The sequence below is a fragment of the Onychomys torridus genome, chromosome 9 (assembly GCF_903995425.1).
Source record: "Onychomys torridus chromosome 9, mOncTor1.1, whole genome shotgun sequence".
NCBI classification, from domain to species: Eukaryota; Metazoa; Chordata; class Mammalia; order Rodentia; family Cricetidae; genus Onychomys; species Onychomys torridus.
The window spans coordinates 40,016,423-40,034,576 of NC_050451.1; the positions used below are offsets into that span (position 1 = coordinate 40,016,423).

General features: G+C 40.5%; 1 protein-coding gene across 2 annotated transcripts in view; it reads right to left on the bottom strand.

The window, feature by feature from the left end:
* Armh4 (armadillo like helical domain containing 4) overlaps nucleotides 1-18,154 on the bottom strand; it is a 104,156-nt gene that overhangs the window by 51,840 nt on the left and 34,162 nt on the right. For both annotated transcript variants that reach the window (XM_036199518.1, XM_036199519.1), the window contains exon 5: nucleotides 10,134-10,391. In XM_036199518.1, the coding sequence (XP_036055411.1) occupies nucleotides 10,134-10,391 (258 nt within the window). The remainder of the gene's footprint in view (nucleotides 1-10,133; nucleotides 10,392-18,154) is intronic.

Sequence of the window (18,154 nt, forward strand, 5' to 3'; positions counted from 1 at the left end):
CCTCTCCTTTTTCCCAACTGGACTGAAATGTTACAGACTCAGAGCTGCAGCTAGCTCAAAATCAGTCTTCTTCTACCTTTAAGCAACCAACAATCGTCATCTGGAGGCTAGGGTCTATGTGCTTCCTAAAGGAGTTCAGGTGAGTTGGGTTCCCACGAAAGCCTTCAGAATGTGGCAGATGAAAGGGAGTCAGACCATTCCCAGAAAGAAGAATGTGGGAGCAAAACTGCCTCCTCAGGAATGTTCCATGTATGTTCCAGTGATTCTGACTATGGCTGGATCATGGCAGAGCTCTCCACAGAGCAAACGAAGGAAGCATGGCAGGAGGGTTTGACATGGAAATCTTGCACACATCAGGAGTGCAGAAAAGAGATAACTACATTTTGGGAGATGCTCCCATTCTTGATCTGTTGAACCCCAAGTTACTTGATCTTATTTGAACATTTAATTTCTCCTTGGCTTTTGCTATGCTGTATTTTGACTTTGTATCATCAGCCTTTAGAATTCAAAACACAGCTTTGGCATCCCCAGGCAGCTTAACAGTTGTTTTAGAGAGTCACACAGTACTCACTGCAAAGCAAAGTCACTGTGAGCCCTCAGAGCTGGAACCCAATTGCTCTGAAGACTATCTTATGCACCCAAATGTTCCATTTCCTGTCAAGGGAATACTTGGGGGAATTACTGGAGCACTCAGGTACACAATTAATGGTGAGCACACAGAGCCTTAGCCGCCATGCCCGCAAGCAACATCCAATGCAGCCGTGTGTTTTCCACTCATTAACGTTTGAAATGTAGTGCTGGAAGTGTAGCTCAGAAGGTAGAGCTACATGCATGCCACATTCATTTCCTAGCATGCAAGAAGCCATGCGTTTGATCCCGGTGCTGCATAGTATTGACTGCTTGTAATTTCAGCACTCAAGATGTTAGTTAAAACAGGATGTGAAATTCAAGGAGATCATTGGACACATAGCCAGTGTGAAGCCAGCTTGCAATATGTGAGAGTGTGTCTTTAAAAAAAAGCCTTGGACTTGACATTGTTGGCATTGTATTAATTTCTTAAAATAAACTTAGAAGGAGGGGCAGGAGAGATGACGCAGTGATTAAGTTATGGTTCATGAAGAAGACCCAGGTTTGAATCCCAGTACCCATATGGTAGTTCACAAACATCTATAATGTCAGTTTCAGTGATGTCACATCTTCGGGCATTCAGGGCACTGCACTCATGTGGTGCACAGCACACAAAATACCCCCACACAAACTAATAAAATTTTAGAAAAAAAGACTTAGAAGGAATAGGGTATTTATGGTGTCCTGTGGCTGTAGTTGGCAAGGTGGATGGTGTCTTAGTAATGACATAGTTCTCTCTCTTCCTCTTGAATGAATGAATTTGATGAGTTCTCTCTTCCTGAAATCCTGGGGGAGAGAATTCTTCACATGCCTATTATGCATGTGAGCCTAAGGAAACCACACACACAGCATAGCAAAGCCCATAAAACTATGCTTGACACCAATTCAGCTTTGAGGTAAAGGGTGAGACAGGGTCTCACTCTGTAGTCCACACTAGCTAGAATTTACCATATAGCCCAGATTTTCTTCAAACTTATTTAAAAATCATCCTGGGAGTACAACTGTATACCACCAAGCCCAGATCATGTTATCAATTCTTTCCTCTTTCCAGATACCTTCCCACACCCTAGGTGCAAAGAAAACAGTAACTTATAAATAGCAACATCCAGAGCTATTCATCACAAGTCTCTTGAAGCATAAAGCAAAAGGAAATCCATGAGAATCCAGTTCCAATCAGGCAGCATCTTGTTTACTTCAGGCTTTTGAGGATTCCTCCTGACTGCTGGTGCTAATAACTTTCTGGGTTTGCAGCCTTCTGGACATCTGGGGACACAGTGGGGATGAGCTGCAGGAAGTCCATCATGTTGGTATATTTATTTACCCTATTTATAGCCTACCTCCTGCTAAATATTGGATTTAGAATGCCTCACAAAAATAGTACCAAAACAATGAGATAAAAATAAATACATAGAAAATTCATACAATAAGAGTGTTTAAGACTGTACTTTCTGAATATTTGGATATAGGCAGAGAGAAATCTCTAACTACTATTAATCTGCAAGTAACCCCCACTTAAATGGAAAAATCTATGAAGAAATAGTACCTTGAATTTGAAGGCAATATGTCGTATGTGTTTATGCTCTGGAGGCAGGAAGATGTGAGGATCTTTATCTCTTCTTTAAATGCAGGCACCAGTGTGTCTGACCTAATACAAAAAAGTGAGGCCTGCATCCAAGTTGTCTGCTTTACCTGTTTGGGAAAAACAGTTCAATTCTCTAAAGAAAAAAGATTGGCCTTGTACTCTAGTCCAGAAAACTACTTGGGTACCATCTTCTGGACAGAAAGAACAAAAGCATCTGGCAGATGCCTGACCAATCCCAGATACAGGTGTCTATATCCACACCTCTCCAGTCTACATTGAAGACTTTGTAATGGGACCATGAAGTTTCTAGGGAAATTAAAGTTTGAACACTGAATCTAAGACTGATCACTATGTGACTTGTAAATGCTGGAAATTTTCTTCCTTTCTCCCTTCCTTCCTTCCTTCCTTCCTTTCTTCCTTCCTTTCTTTCTTTCTTTCTTTCTTTCTTTCTTTCTTTCTTTTTGGTTTTTCAAGACAGGGTTTCTTTGTGTAGCTTTGTGCCTTTCCTGGAACTCACTTGGTAGCCCAGGCTGGCCTCAAACTCACAAAGATCCACCTGCCTCTGTCTCCCGAGTGCTGGGATTAAAGGCATGCACCACCACCACCCGGTGGAAAATTTCTGTGCCCTTTGGGACAGAGCTGAGCATATAGCTGATTTGGTAGACTGCTTGCCTACCACACAGGAAACCCCAGGTTTGATACCAAGCTCTGCCCATATCTGGGCATGGTGATGCATCTTATAATCCCTGCACCTAGGAGGTAGAAGCAGGGAGATCAGAAGGCTATTATTCTTGGCTATACAACAAGTTTGAGACTTTGAGATCAGTCTGAGCTCATAAGATCCCATTTGGGGAAAAAAAACCCAAAAGTATTAATATTTAAAATACTACTAGAAGCAATAAGAATTTTTACTCTTGAAGATTCTATTCACAGTAGAGGTAAGCACTTTCAAATCCTCCTTTTCACACTTGTACATGTATAGAAGCTACCTCACCATGACAGGACTATCAGTAAAAAGTAAATTAAGTACTTTAAACTCATAAAGATAAGATAGACAATATTTTTTTCTCTAAATTTGCCAAATACAAAAGTACTGGATATTGTAACTGTAATTCTTACTTGAAAACTATTTTCTTTGTATATAATTTTACTATGTTAAAGTTAAAACTTTTCTTTTTAATTAGACAAAAAGGGGGAAATGCTATGGAACAATCTTTGTACACAGTAAGTACGTATTATTCTCACTGGTTAAATAAAGAGCTGACTGGCTATAGCTGGGAAGAAGACATTGGGTAGGAGAGCCAGACTAGGAGGATGCTGGTAAGATGGGTGGAGTCTTGGGAGTTTCAAGCCAGGTGAAGAGAAAGTAGGACATGTATACGATGAGGGAACAAGCCATGATCCATATGGTAAAACTTAGATAAGAAAATAAAGTAATTTTGGTTGTAAGAGCTAGTAAGTAATAAGCCTGAGCTATCAGCCAAGCATTTATAATTAATATTAGGTCTTCATGTTGGTTATTTAAGAACTGGTGGGGAGAAAAGTTGCCTACAAATGCATCTAGGACAACTATTCTATAGGTGTAGCATACAGCTATCTTTCATTGTTTCTCTCAGTGAGCCACAGTAGGCAGCCAAGATTGAGGACCTTGGTCTGGGAGATTTGTCCAGTCAGCTGTCTCTTTTTGTGCTCCTCACATTGGAATAAGGTGCTTTGGGATAATGCTTTTGTACACTGGTTTAATAAAACACTGATTGGCCAGTAGCCAGGCAGGAAGTATAGGCAGCATAAGTAAACAAGGAGAATTCTGGAAAGGAGAAGGCTGAGTCAGGAGATGCCAGCTCGCCATCCAGGGAGCAGCATGTAATGGCTCACAGGTGAAGCCATGGAAAACATGGTGACATATAAATTAACAGAAATGGGCTGAGTTTAAGTGCAAGAGCTAGTCAGTGGTAGGCCTGAGATATTGACCGAGAAGTTTTTTGTTTTTTGTTTTATTGATTTATTATGCATACAGAAGAGGGCACCAGATCTCATTACAGATGGTTGTGAGCCACCATGTAGTTGCTGGGAATTGAACTCAGGACCTCTGGAAGAGCAGTCGGTGCTCTTAACCTCTGAGCCATCTCTCCAGCCTGAGAATTTTTAATTAATATAAGCCTCTGTGTGTTTACTTGGATCTGAGCAGCGGCAGTCCAGGCAGGACACAGGAAAACTTCCAGTTACACTAAGGTTTCTTTCTTCCTTCTCATTTCATATACACATTTAATTGCAATGGTCCTAGTGCTTCCTGAACAATGTTTTAAGCCATAACTTACTGTGTTCTTCATCAAAATGCACAAAATGCACCGACATTTGCTGTAATGCTCCACACTTCTGTTGTCCTTTTTTAAAACTGTTGCTGCCTTTTAAGCCATGGCTACCCTAATCAGCAACTGCAAGTGTGCAGCTACCAGCAGCGGATTGGCTACAAAGGCCATAGCTGGAGGCTCAGACTCTTTCAAAGCTACTACCAATGGAACTTATCTAAATCTCTGCCCTCCAAAGAACTCAAGAAGGAATTCTGCTCCTCAGAGAGGCTGAATAGCAGGCCACTCACTTTTCTTGCTGGAATCTCCCCAGAAGCCCTAGTCCTTCTCCTCCTGGCTCTTCCCTATGACTTCCTGTCAGCCAGCTGCTGATGCAGTCTCCTGACCACAGGTGAATTTTATTTCATCAAACAAAAGTAACACATCTTTGCATCATTGAACAAATGTTGCAGAGCATGGAAAAAAGTAACACACCTTAAAATAATATTCTACAACACACTTCCCACCGTCTCTTAGAAAGCAACTCTTCCTTGCTGCCATAGCATATGCTGCAGGATATTTAAGTATTCAGTCTTAGCTGTGTGATAGTCTCTGTTCCTTTCCCTTTTATCTTGCAAGCTACCAGCTAAGGCAGTTGATAAGTGATTCCTTGTGAAGTATAACACATGAGAAATTCGCAGTGAGTTGCCTATCCAGATAGCAATTCTTCGTTTTCTTAGGGCCTTCTGAAGGCATGTTGTTCCAACCCAAGGACTGCTCTACCAGAAAAGGTGACACAAATAAGTGGATAGCAATATACCCTCCTAAAATCACACCTCACAGATGGCTGCCAACTAGAAGCAAAGCAAAACAATGGTGACCATTCAGTGGCCCTGCTGTGGAACTACTTGGCCACTAACCTCACATCTGTGAGACTGTTCTCTGCTTCAGGATAATTTACGAGATGGTAACATGTCAGTCCTTCTCTATCTACAAAACACAGAGCCCATATTCAGTAGGGATTCAATGAACGTCTCATAGAAAGTAGACACTGAGGGCTGTCTGTGTGTCGGTTGCCAGCATTCTCCCTAAAACCATTCACTGAATATTTATAATGATTTTTAAAGGAGCTCCAAAAATGTTATATTTTCTCAATCAAGTGCCCACTGCAATGTGACACACAGGCTTTTTAAAATAAAAATGAAGACCATTATAATAATTCAGCACTGAACTAACTAATGGCCTTTTCAAACCTCATTCCTCTAGAACATCAATCAAATGTTAAAATGGCCAAAACAGTCTTTTTATGAGGAAAGACATGTATTAATACCACATTTAAGCTTTCACCTAGAGTCTATGAACTCAGTGCATATTTAAAATAAAGATATTAGTTTAACAAGACTAGTTGCAGAAATCTTTAGAGGATAGAAGAAGCACAGATAAAAACGTACATGAAATGAAGACAGAGAGTACACTGGAAATCACTGATGGGTGGTTACTGATACCCACTGCATCCCCTGCACCAATAATATTTCCCCTGCCCAGTTGGACATGTGGCTTGATCTCATCCACTTTCTGGAAAGGTGAATCCTGCTGGAGGCAGAGCTCTTTGCTAACCACTCACTAAATGGATATCACTAATTTATGAAACTTTGAAGTTCTGCTTGGGCAATAGGGTCAGGAAAAAGGACATAAAAGCTATTTGTCCTTTCATGGCAGTGGTGGTGCACACCTTTAATCTCAGCATTCAGGAGGCAGAAGCAGGTGGATCTCTGTGAGTTCAAGGCCAGCCTGGTCTACAGAGTCAGTTCCAGGACAACCAGCCAGGACTAAACAGAGGAACCCTGTCTTGAAAAACAACAACAACAACAACAATAGCAATAATAGAAAGAAAGAAATAGAGCTATTTGTTCTAAGCCTTATGCCTTATAAAACTCACTATTTCAATTGTTATTAAACAAAACTAGGAACAACTCAATTAGTTATGAATGGTGACTTATTAAATAAATGTGACAGAATCATACAACAGAATACTACTCCCAAAATAATAAGGAAAAAATACTGATGAACATGACATAGTTGGATCTCAAGATCACTACAGCAAGGGAAAAAAAGCCAGAAATAAAATAGTAAGTAGCTGTCATGGAATACTGTCCCCTAGCCATAGCATGGCCTTTGTCATTTTATTCAGATTAGCTGTGGTAACCTGCAGGCATTCCTGAGTAGGATCCACCCTGTTAAGGTTCCTCACAGAAAGAGTGAGAGAAGCATTATCAACCCCTGACCTGAGGTTACAGCCACTCAGACCAACCTGGACTTCCTCCCAGCTGCACGTAGACTTGGGAGGAGATATAGGGAGGAGACAAGTTATAGAGGGGGCATGCCATCTGTGCAGCTTTTAGGAGGTTATCATCCACACAGGGTGTAATTTCTCAGTGATGCGACTATATGGAGATCACTTGTAATCCTGTAAGTAATTCCTCCCTTACACAACTGTGAGAAAACCAATTAAACTCATTAATTTGCCAAGCACATTGATTCAACAGAACCACTCCATTAGTCTGTTGTTAGTACCCCACAAAGATTGAGTATATGCTTGTTCACATCTCTGCAGGAAAAGTTAATGAAGCAATACCAGCACCTGTTCACATAAAACTCTTAAAAATGTAAACTTCACTACACAAAAAAAGTAGGTCAGTGTGAGTCAGAGAGGTGGCTCTGCAGGTAAAGATGCTTGCCAAACAAGACCAGTGACCAGAGTTCAATCCCTAGAACCCACATTAAGATGGAAGGAGAAAACAAAATCCACAAAATTGTCCTCTGACCTCCATACATGTGTCATGACATAGGCACATGCACTCTCCCACATGCATCATACATACAATATTAATAAACAAAATAAAATATATGTAAAGGGTATTGAGACATGGCTCAACATTAAGAGCACTTTCTTGATCCTTCAGGAGACCAGAGTTCAGTTCACAGAATCTACATCAGATGGCTCAGAACTGCCTGTAGCCCCAGATCCAAATGATCCAAAGATTTCTAGCTTTTATGGTGAGTGCCTGCACATACATGGCAAACCCCCACACACACATATTAGCACAAATTAAAATAATATATTGAAAGTAAATGAATAAGTTTAAAAGTAGATGAGTGGTTCACTGGGGCAAAGGGCATTGGGTGGGTGATGGAAATGTTCTGCATGTTGACTGTGGGGGGAGAGCATGTGTGACAATAGAAAACCCATTGAACTGGCTGCGTGCAGTGACACACATCTGTAATCCCACTACTTGGGAAGCTGAGGCAGAAGAACCCTGAGTCTGAGGCGAGCCTGTGCTACCTACAGAGACCTTGTAAAAGTTAGAGAGAGAGACAGAGAGAGATTAAAAACTGCACTTCATTTAATTATATAGTAGATACAATTTATATACATAATACGTAATTTGATAAAATAATCGCTTAAAATTTTGCTTGCTTTCAATAAAAATTTGTATTTAGGGACATGTTAGAACACAAATCAAATGATCATTGCAGCATTGAACTGAAGGCTGTCCACCTTCTCCTGAGCTCCATAGTCCTCCCAGATGCTCATACTTTCTTGTACATGGCAAACCATTTCCTAAGTGAGGAGAGTTCATTTCCTTGACCAAACCCCAGACATAGATGCCCCACTATGTGCTGCATTTCTGTTAATTTCTTTTATTTGGGTTGTGATTTCATATATAAGCTCTAGCTATAGAGTTCAGATTGATCTCAAACACTGGCTTTATAGTCCAGGCTTGCCTTAAACTTCAACCTTCCTGCCTCTGCCTTCTGAGTGTTGGGATTATAGGTGCACACCACCATTCCTGAATAGCCTACCTACTTTTATAGAAAGATAATCTTTCTCTCATCTCTCTAGCAAAGATAGCAAAGTCTGGAATACTCATCCTCATCACACTGTATAATCACAAGCAAAGACTTGTGTGGTTACTTTTTCACTGCCATGACAGAAACAATTGAAGGGAGGTAGGGAGTGTAGTCATAATGGCAGAAAAGCATGATGGGCCAGTTCACATCAAGGCAGATAGGAAGCAGAGTAAAGGAAGAGACTTATGATCTACAAAGCCCACCACTGCCTAGACATCAATGGTTCACATTGGCCCATGGGACACATTTCACATTCAAGGCATTACAGATATTTAACTGCACATGATACTGTCATATGACAATGCCTTGACATAAAGAATCACTCATGTAGAGATTGTTGTATTTGTCTTTAGCATATTTGGTAACAAATTTCTTTATATTTTTGTATTTTATTTCATTCATCATAAATCTATTTGTCAGAAGCAATTCAAAATAATATTTGTTCACAAATCAATGTTCACAAATCAATTATTCTGTGTTTATTTTATATTTTGTTATATTTTAATACCTTTATAAGCTTTTAACACCCTTGAATACATATACATTAACATAGTAATTTATTAATAATTTGTATTAATATATTAAATATATAAGGGAGAGAGAGAGGATGCCTTAAAACATAGCCCTAGTTGTCCAGAGCCTCACAATATAGATGGAATTCACCTGTCTCTATTTCTTGAGTACTGGAATTAAAGCTATATGCCACCACCCCTGGTCCTTACATTATGTATCTTAAATAATTAATGCCCAATACCTGTTGTATTTTTTCAGGAAATAATTCAGTAAGCACTATATGCAAAGTTACAAGCTCTGCCTATACTCTGGGAGCCATTATCCAGTGTGATCTCTCCTAATTATGTGCACAGTACATAGCAACCTTATCTATAAATTCCCTACAATTTTTACATCAACTACAAAGTGATAAGCCCAGAATAACATCAAGAACAATATCCCAAATCCACAGTCAAGTTTTGAAAGAAATACCTCTAGAGGTTGCTCAATGACACTTATACTTAATGTTTGTCCCAGCTGTTAAATACTCGGAGTATTTTAGAAACAGGATTTTTTGGTGAAAAGGTTATTCACCACACATAAAGAGAGTGAGTCTCTTACTTAGGAATCAATAGCCTCTTGCAGAAATTAGAAGAAATGGATGACTTGGAAGCTTCGATATGGCAGGAACGATGCTGTAGAGGTAGGATCCAGTCCATAAGTTCAGAGTCTATCATAGCAACCTGGACCACTCACAGAGAAAGAGGCACGAGGCTGGACATGTGACTTTGGAGTGAGACTGTGTTTACAATGAAAAGTCCCAAGCTTCCTAAATGGCTAACCCAGTACTAGTACCAGGACAGAAACTTCTAGGGAACAAAATTCTGACAGGACGGAGGGTGATAAAATACATTCATTTCCCGAGTCCAGTCCATGTGAACTGTTTGGTTAGGACCCTGTTTATGTACCCCTCCTCCCATTTGAAATGCTTCCTATAGGAAAGAAAAAATGGAGGTCCTTCCAAAACATCAATTAACCAGACTGGTAATGGGCAGTGGGGAACTGGTGTCAGTTATGTAAAAACACAGATCCAAAATTCTGGAGGAGGTAACTGGTAATTTTCCCACAAATAAACCCCCATAATCGTAAACAGATTATGTTTCTCTCTAATAGATGCCATTGAAACAAACCTTAGGCAAGGGAAAGGAAAGGATTAGTCAAGGGACACTTACCTAGACCTTGATTCTGCTGCTCCCACTCTATGGTTTCTGGCACCTGGTAGGTTGCTACCTCTAATAGGGCCATGCTTCCTGGCTCTATGTCAGGCTTCTGGGATGTGATTCCAGGGAGAGTAAACCCCGGCAGCTCCGTATCACTATCGAAGTCCTTATACAAGGAGTCTGTTTCTTTATCTTCCTCATCTTCTTCCTCATCCTCCTCTTCTTCATCTTCATCTTCTTCATCCTCCTCATCCTCCTCATCTTCTGCCTCTGGACAAACAGAAATCAAAGGGAAACTTGAAGATATGCATTGAGCATGTACTCAAACACATTAGTCTTTTGAAGTGATACAAACACTACAAAATGATCATGCTTGCCTTTTAAAACCAATTGTTAAAGTCAACATTGGGCAATCCGAGCTTTAAGAGTTATATGCCTTCTGCATACCCAGTGATTTAAACTTTCAACACCACTGTTACATAAGATAACCACCATAGTTATTAGGAATTAAAGTGTAGGAATTATGGCTGTTTGTTTTTTGTCATATGACACATGCTAGAATCATCAAGGAACAATGATCCTCAACTGGATGATGCTTTGCTAAGATTGGCCTGCAGGCAAATTTGTGCAACAATTTCTTGATTCATGATTGTTGTGGGAGGGACCAGCCCACTGCATGCTGTACTATCCTTGGGCAAGTGATCCTGAGTTGTATAAAAAGCAGGCTGAGCCAGCTATGAGGAGCAAGCCAGTGAGTAGAACTTCTTCTTGCCCTCTGCTTCAGGGTCCTGTCTCCAGGTTCCTGTCTTAAGTCACTGCTTTGATTTCCTTCATGGTAAAACATGAAATGGATTTAATCTCGTCAGTTGCCTTTGGTCAGGAATAGAAGGCAAATTAAGACAGGAACAATGAGTTTATAACTAATTTATATTTCCAAGGGTAGAAAACATTTCCATAATCTGGAGGTCGTAAAATGTTTATCTGTTAGAAATTACACTGACATATCAAGGGACATAAAAGAAATTATTTTCAGTTTTGTATAATATTATTAAAGAGGAAAATTTATTATTTTGATATACTTGTCTTTCCGTCTTCTCAATGAATAGAATTCAGCAATGTCACATGAGAGGCAGATGAACTTAGAATGCACTCTCCATGTAGGAGGATAAACCCAAATCTGGAAATCATTGCACCAATATCCTCAATCCAGTGCCAAAGGAAGTTATAAAATGGCATATTCACCAAGGATGTCCATCACCTGTGAGAAAATATCACTAGCATTGTTAAGAGTTAATTTTTACAACTGAGCCTCTTTGGTGCTTCAGGTGGAGTGGATTGAGGGACCTAAGAGTCCTAATGTAATTGGTTTCAACGACTTTAATTTTTCAGGATTATTAATGTCCCCTCCTCAGTGTGGATTGAGCCCATAAAGCCAATGACTGATGGCAAAACTCACCTAAGGCTTTCTTTGTGTCTCTCCTGAGATATTAACTTAAGAGTCACTGTGGCAAAGAACTCTCCTCAGAGGGCAGAGAAGACCAGAGAACAAAAAACTAAAGCCACCTAATCCTTCACACAATCCTTCACTGTAACTTTTCCTATTTCCAGACAACTATACATACTCCTTGTCTTTTATCATTTAACGATTTTCTAGCTTGTCATCATATTAATTCTTCGCTGGTATGCCACTAAGTGGAAGAGCGCATGCCTGGTGTGTGAAAGGTCCTGAGATGAATTCCTAGAACCACAAAAGATAAAGTTTTTCTTCCTCTGTTCATATATGAGCCTTAAGTTTGTAGGATCAAGTACATGTAACTGTTGTCAAATTTCAACAGATTCTTATGGAGCATCAGATGGAAGCTGTTCCTGGCACCAGAGATACAGGTTCTGGTTCCAAGGAGCCCATCTTTCCCTCAAGCAAACATGGATCCAGCAGCAGGTACAGAGACTGCACACTAATGAACACTGTCAGGAAGATAGAAATCACTATTATTTCAGATGGTGAAATGGAGGAAAGCTTTTCTCATAATATAAGGATTGTGTACTAAGATAAGAAACTCTGTTGTGCAATAGAGATCAATATTTACAGGAAGAGCAGCCCCAGAAGAGGGGCTAGGAACACCAAGAGCTTTAATGCGGTGTGAACAGGCTGTGTTCAGAGTCTAGCAAAGAGGTCACTGAGGACTGGGAATGGAGTGAGGGAACACTAAGGATATCAGAAAAGATAGGGGTTAACAGATGTATAGCTTTTCAAAATGATTCAGGCTACAAGGCAGGGAATGACCTTAACTGAACATAGAGAGAAGGAAACCCATGAAGAGGTTCTTGGAACTTAGGAAATGAGCAATGATGCCTGAAAATAGATACGATATAGATCTGCTGAGAACTGGTGGAGGTAGTTCCTTGCTGCCGCTGCTGCTGCTGCTGATGATGATGATGATGATGATGATGATGATGATTATATGAGACCCAAGAGGGAGGGAGATCCCACATCACCAATGGGAATGAAAGGATTATATGCAAATTTAAGAATGTGATTTGAGACACATGGTGTGATGGCCATGTCAATGACATCCACATACAAAGGCTGCAAGTCCAGGAAAGGTTGAAATGTGGAAGTTATCAACAGATAGCAACAGGGACTAGGTCTTTGCTCTTGTTAGTTTGTTATGACTGAAATGAACTATAATAGTTGAAAGTGAAAACTGTCAGGTCGGGATGTACCTCAGTACACAGACAGTTGTTGCCCAGCACTGGTGAAGTCCTGGTTTGATCTCCAATACCACATAAAATTAGTGTGGTAACGGATGCTTGTAATTCCAGCACTTGGGAGATGAAGGCAGGAGTTTCAGAAGTTCAAGGTCATCCTTAGCGACATAGGGAAGTTGGAAGTTGCTGTGGGCTACGTGAAACCCTGTTTCTTAGGGAAGGAAGAAAGGGAGGGAGGGGGCGTGAAAGAGGAAGGGAAGGGTGAAGGAAGGCAAAGCATGCCAAAACATTAAGCAGCAGTGTCAGGTAACAATGCCTCATGACATTAAGTGATATGTTCCAATTGGAAGAAAAAGAAACATCTTGTTACACATGGCCAGGAGAGAGAGAAAGAGAGGAAAACAATGTGTCTAGACAGTAAGCTCTTTAAGCAAATTTCATCTGTCTGGCCTCTCTCTGATAGAACATCTCAGCAGCAGCTTCATAGCCCACACCAGTCCTTTGTTCTGCTGAGGGGTTAAGCCTCTGAGCAACTCAAAAGCCTTGCCAGCAATATTCCAGGAATTCACATTGTTAGCTGAACAGGGAAGAAATTTACAGGCTGTTTTACTTATAGGCTGCTCCCTTAATAACCACATTGGGTGCTCAAATAATATCAAAGTAGAGCTTAAAATTAGTTTTTTTTTTCAAACCCAGAATAGCTGCTCCTCTTAGTTAGAGCTTGTTGTTATTATTAATTACAAACATGTATTCTTCAGTCTGTGTCCACCAAAACCAAGCTTTAATTTTGCTCAGGACAAGACAGGAACACATCTCACTGACCTTCTCCACAGGCAGATCTCAGCAAAGACTGACCCAGGATCTCTCATGTAGACACTTCTATTTTTTTTTTTTTTTCACGTCCAAAAGACCATCACATAGCAAGCATCTCCAGGCTGTCATTAACACATCACAGGAGTGAAGAATCCTTGCAGATGTGCCATCCCAGCACAGGAAAGGTACCAGCACAGGAACACGTGTCCCCAGCGTGTCCTGCCTGCCTGCCTCTGCACAGCTCCTCACCTGTTCCTCCTGCCTTCTTAGAGCAGCCATTTTTCATATGAACCCTCACCTTTGGCCTATTTGCTTATTATTTTCATGAGGCAAAGGTCTCTTTTCAGTGACTTCCCCTTCCCCTTTCTAAGTTGAAAACAGACCTAAGGTAATAATGATGCACCTGAGAAAGCAGATGGCTGTCGTGAAGAAGGGAACTTCCTGGAACTCAGTTGTATTAGTCTCTGCCACGTCCCTCTGAAGAATGGGAACATCTCTCAAATGAAGAAATGTTTACAGGTATATGGGAACCCTATGCCAATAGGTTGTTTTTAATCCCAAATTAAGGGACCAGCAAAGACGTTTCAGTATCATATGCATGCACATGCACACACAGATAATCTTAATAAACCGAATTGTTTTAATTAAAAGCAATGTGTCTAAAAAGGTTTCCACACACGAGAAAAACTAAAGCCCTGGGAATGGTACTACTTTTATATCCAGATTATTTTTATGTTGAGCATGAAATTGAGTGTGAAACTTAGAAGCCCGGCAAGGAAAACTTAAATTTGTTCTGAGGCTATGAAGCCATTCTCCAGCAGATGGTTCTCTAAGAGTAGAGGATGCTGAGGGACCTCAGACATTCCCAACTGTCACAAAATCCGTCATGTCGGGGCACTACCTCATTGAGAATTTCATACATCACCTAACATTTCTAAGACCTTAAATATTCCCACCTTTATATTTTTATCGTACATAAGATATATCAAATATTTATGCATATGCATGTTATAAAGCTTAATATAAAATTCCAATATGAATAATCTACATCTATACATACCCATATTGTGTTACCAAGCTTCCTAATATAATAACCCCAGAATACTCAGTATTGCACTAAGAATTAGGATGTGATTAATATTCTTGCATGAGGTGTGAAGTGATAGGGAAGAGGTTAAGATACCATAGCGCTTTTGCAGAGGCCCAAGTTCTGGCCCTGGCACCCATGTCAGGTGGCTCACAACTTCAGATCCAGAAGGATCCAGCCTCTAAAGTCAAGTCACATGCACCTGTTTATACAACACACACACACACACACACACACACACACACACACACACACACACACACACACACACACACACACACACACAATCTAAATCTTTATAATTATACACATACACATAAAGAAACAAAGTAAATATTTTTAAAGGGCTTTAGAACACTTTCCTCCTTAGGACGCCTTCCTGATTTATATTGCTCTTCACTATTTTGGCGCTGTCCTCTCCTCCTACATCATAAAGTATAAATGGTTATATTTTCTATACATGTTCACTGATTTATTTGCTTCCTAGTTCTTCCTGAATCTCAGTCTTCCTGCCAAGATTGTATTTCTTCGTCTGTTAGTACTTCATTATTTAAAGTCTGTTTTTCTTAAAAGTATGGGAACATAATTCTCAGCTACCCACTTCTCTCAGCTCTTTGGTGACAGCATTCTGTCTTCTGGTTTATATTTCCAGTCTTCTGCTGTGATGTCCATTCTCTGTCTGTTTCTTTTCTTTTCTTTCTTTTTTGGAAGTGATCTGTCTTTTTTTTTCTTCTGAGTTTGCTCCTTCTGATCCGGGTTTTAAGACTCTCCTCCTCCTCCTCCTCCTCCTCCTCCTCCTCCTCCTCACACTCTCCTTGCCATCTGCTCGGTCATTTTCAGTCTCACGTTTCTCGAGTGTGTTTGTGACTTCATTCTTCGTGTCTCTGCACATTATGTGGCAGACAGTGTGGACCCCACAGCGCCTCGTTGTCTTTTCTGCTGCCCTCAGTTATGATGAGTCGTCTCTTGGTTATCTCGTTGGCATTCGTTACGAGGCACAGGTTTGTTTAATTCTAATGTATAAGAAGCCTGAGGGTTTCTATTAGGAATTCTTTTTTTTTTTTTTTTTCCAGAAAGAATCCACATTTTTTCCCTCAAAACCAAGCTAGAGTATATTTCTTGGAGACTTTTCTGTCTACTTACAAACTCATTTACCCAAGATTTAGTCATCTTGTTATGTTAAAGCCTATCAGGCTTTCTGTCAAAAATTGAAATCCAAATACCATATCTTTAAGAATTATTTATAGTATATATCCTTGAGGTAGACCCACAAATTGAGTAAGAGATTCTTTTGATACTCAAATTCCACTTCCAAATGATCAAGTTTCAAATAATTATAAGAACATCTGCTGTCTGGGGTATTATTTAAAATTAGGTAAGTACACTCATGGGGTGATGAGATGACTCAGTGAGTAAAGGCACCTGCGACAAGCAGGCCTGATGACCTGAGTTTGAATCCTGGGTCCCACATGATGGAAGGAGAGAATGAATTCTCCAAGTTATCTGGCCTTCACATGCACGTCACACACACACACACACACACACACACACACACACACACACACACACACACAGTGGATAGCCATCCCAGCCTTGGCCTGGAAGTTCCAACCCCCATTGAGGCTTTGGTAATGGTCACTCCCACAAGGCAGGGCTGAGGGAGGACGCTGAAGACCCAGGATCAAGAGGAGAGGCCTCTCTTGGTTCCGGGACCCTGGAAGCTGGAGGTAGAATGAGCAGAGTTCTCCAGAGAACACCTCAGGACTGCACCGTACCTTTCCCAGACCCTGCAACCTATCCCTTCATTTGTAAGTTACCCCACAAAATAAACCTCCCTTTTAACTACGTGGAGTGGCCTTAATATTTTCACCAATATCTGGTGCTCACATGGGGCAAATTCCAAAGGCCTGGGTGGCTACCACCCTCAGCCTTCTCCCTGGCTGACGGGTACCTAAACCCACCTGCAAAGTTTCATTTAATCAGAGAATGCCTACACGGTTCCATTCCCAAAAAAGGAGCAGCTATTCCGGTCTCAGTTCCCTAGCTTAGCCCCCAGAGAAAACCACTGTGAGTGAGGCATTCCGCTCCTCCCTGAGTGGCGGCTCCCTGCCATCTTGGCTCCTGCCTTCAGCTGCCACCTGCCAAGGTCACCAGCAGAGCCTGATTTGGAGCTATACCAATGCCTCCTGCTGGCTGAAAAGTGCTACTGCACCCCCCCAAACCATGGAAAGGTAAGCTTCTTTCAAGTGAAAGTATTTGATAATTTTACACCTTAAAAACTGACTAACAAATTTTGAGTAATTCTTTTAATATGGCTGACAACATTACCTCACAAGAATTTAAAAACCTTTTTGCCTGTTTGATGAATGACATTTTCCTGGAAATATACAACCTCCCTAAGGCATATCTGGCCTGTACCATTTTGGCATTCATCGTAATAATTCACACAGTGTTCAAACACTGGTTTAATAATAAGAACAAAGATGAGTCATTATTGGGACTGATACAGGCTTTAAAAGATAGCAATGAAGGCTTAAAGAAAAAGATTCTCTTTCTGGAATTTGCTAACCAGGATTTACAGGCTTTAAAGGATAGCAATGAAGGCTTACAGAAAAAGATTCTCTTTCTGGAATTTGCTAACCAGGATTTACAGGCTTTAAAAGATAGCAATGAAGGCTTACAGAAAAAGATTCTTTCTCTGGAATCTGCTGACCAGGACTTACATAAAAATATTCTCTCTCTGGAATCTGCTAACCAGAATTTACAAAACAAGCTTGTACCCAAAATTGCTTTTATTGATAATGGATAGAACACTAACTCTCCAGAGTGAAGTTGTAGTTACTCAGACACTATATAAGGAAGAAAAATTATCATTAATTGATAAGATAAGGTCCATAGAATCATGTGCTTTAGAAGAACATAAAAACTTCCATGATTCCATGAGAAATCTGGAATCCCTTACAAGAGAGGAGGTTTACTCCCTGGAACAGACCCTAGGTGCTTGTTTACAAGCCCTGGAGGAAACTCTCAATAAACATGACAAGGGACCTAATAAGCAGAAGGGCAAGACCATACAGGTAGTAACATCTCCAAATGGCTCTCATACAGTGGCTTATCCTGTTACCATCCATGAGAAGCCAGTAGATGACACACACCCCAAGCCATATACACCATATACATTACAACCAATTTCAACAAGGGACTTTAAAAATATAAAGAAAGCAGTAGATACATATGGGATACACTCCACATACATAAAACAGATGTTAAATTCATGGTCTACCTCACATAGAATCATTCCAGATGACTGGCATCGGTTAATTTCAGCTGTTCTAGAATATAGCCAGCAGTTACAGTGGAAAAGATAGTTGAGAGAAGAGGAAAGAAATTTAGAACAACAAGGTAAACTCAGAGGTTTTGTGAT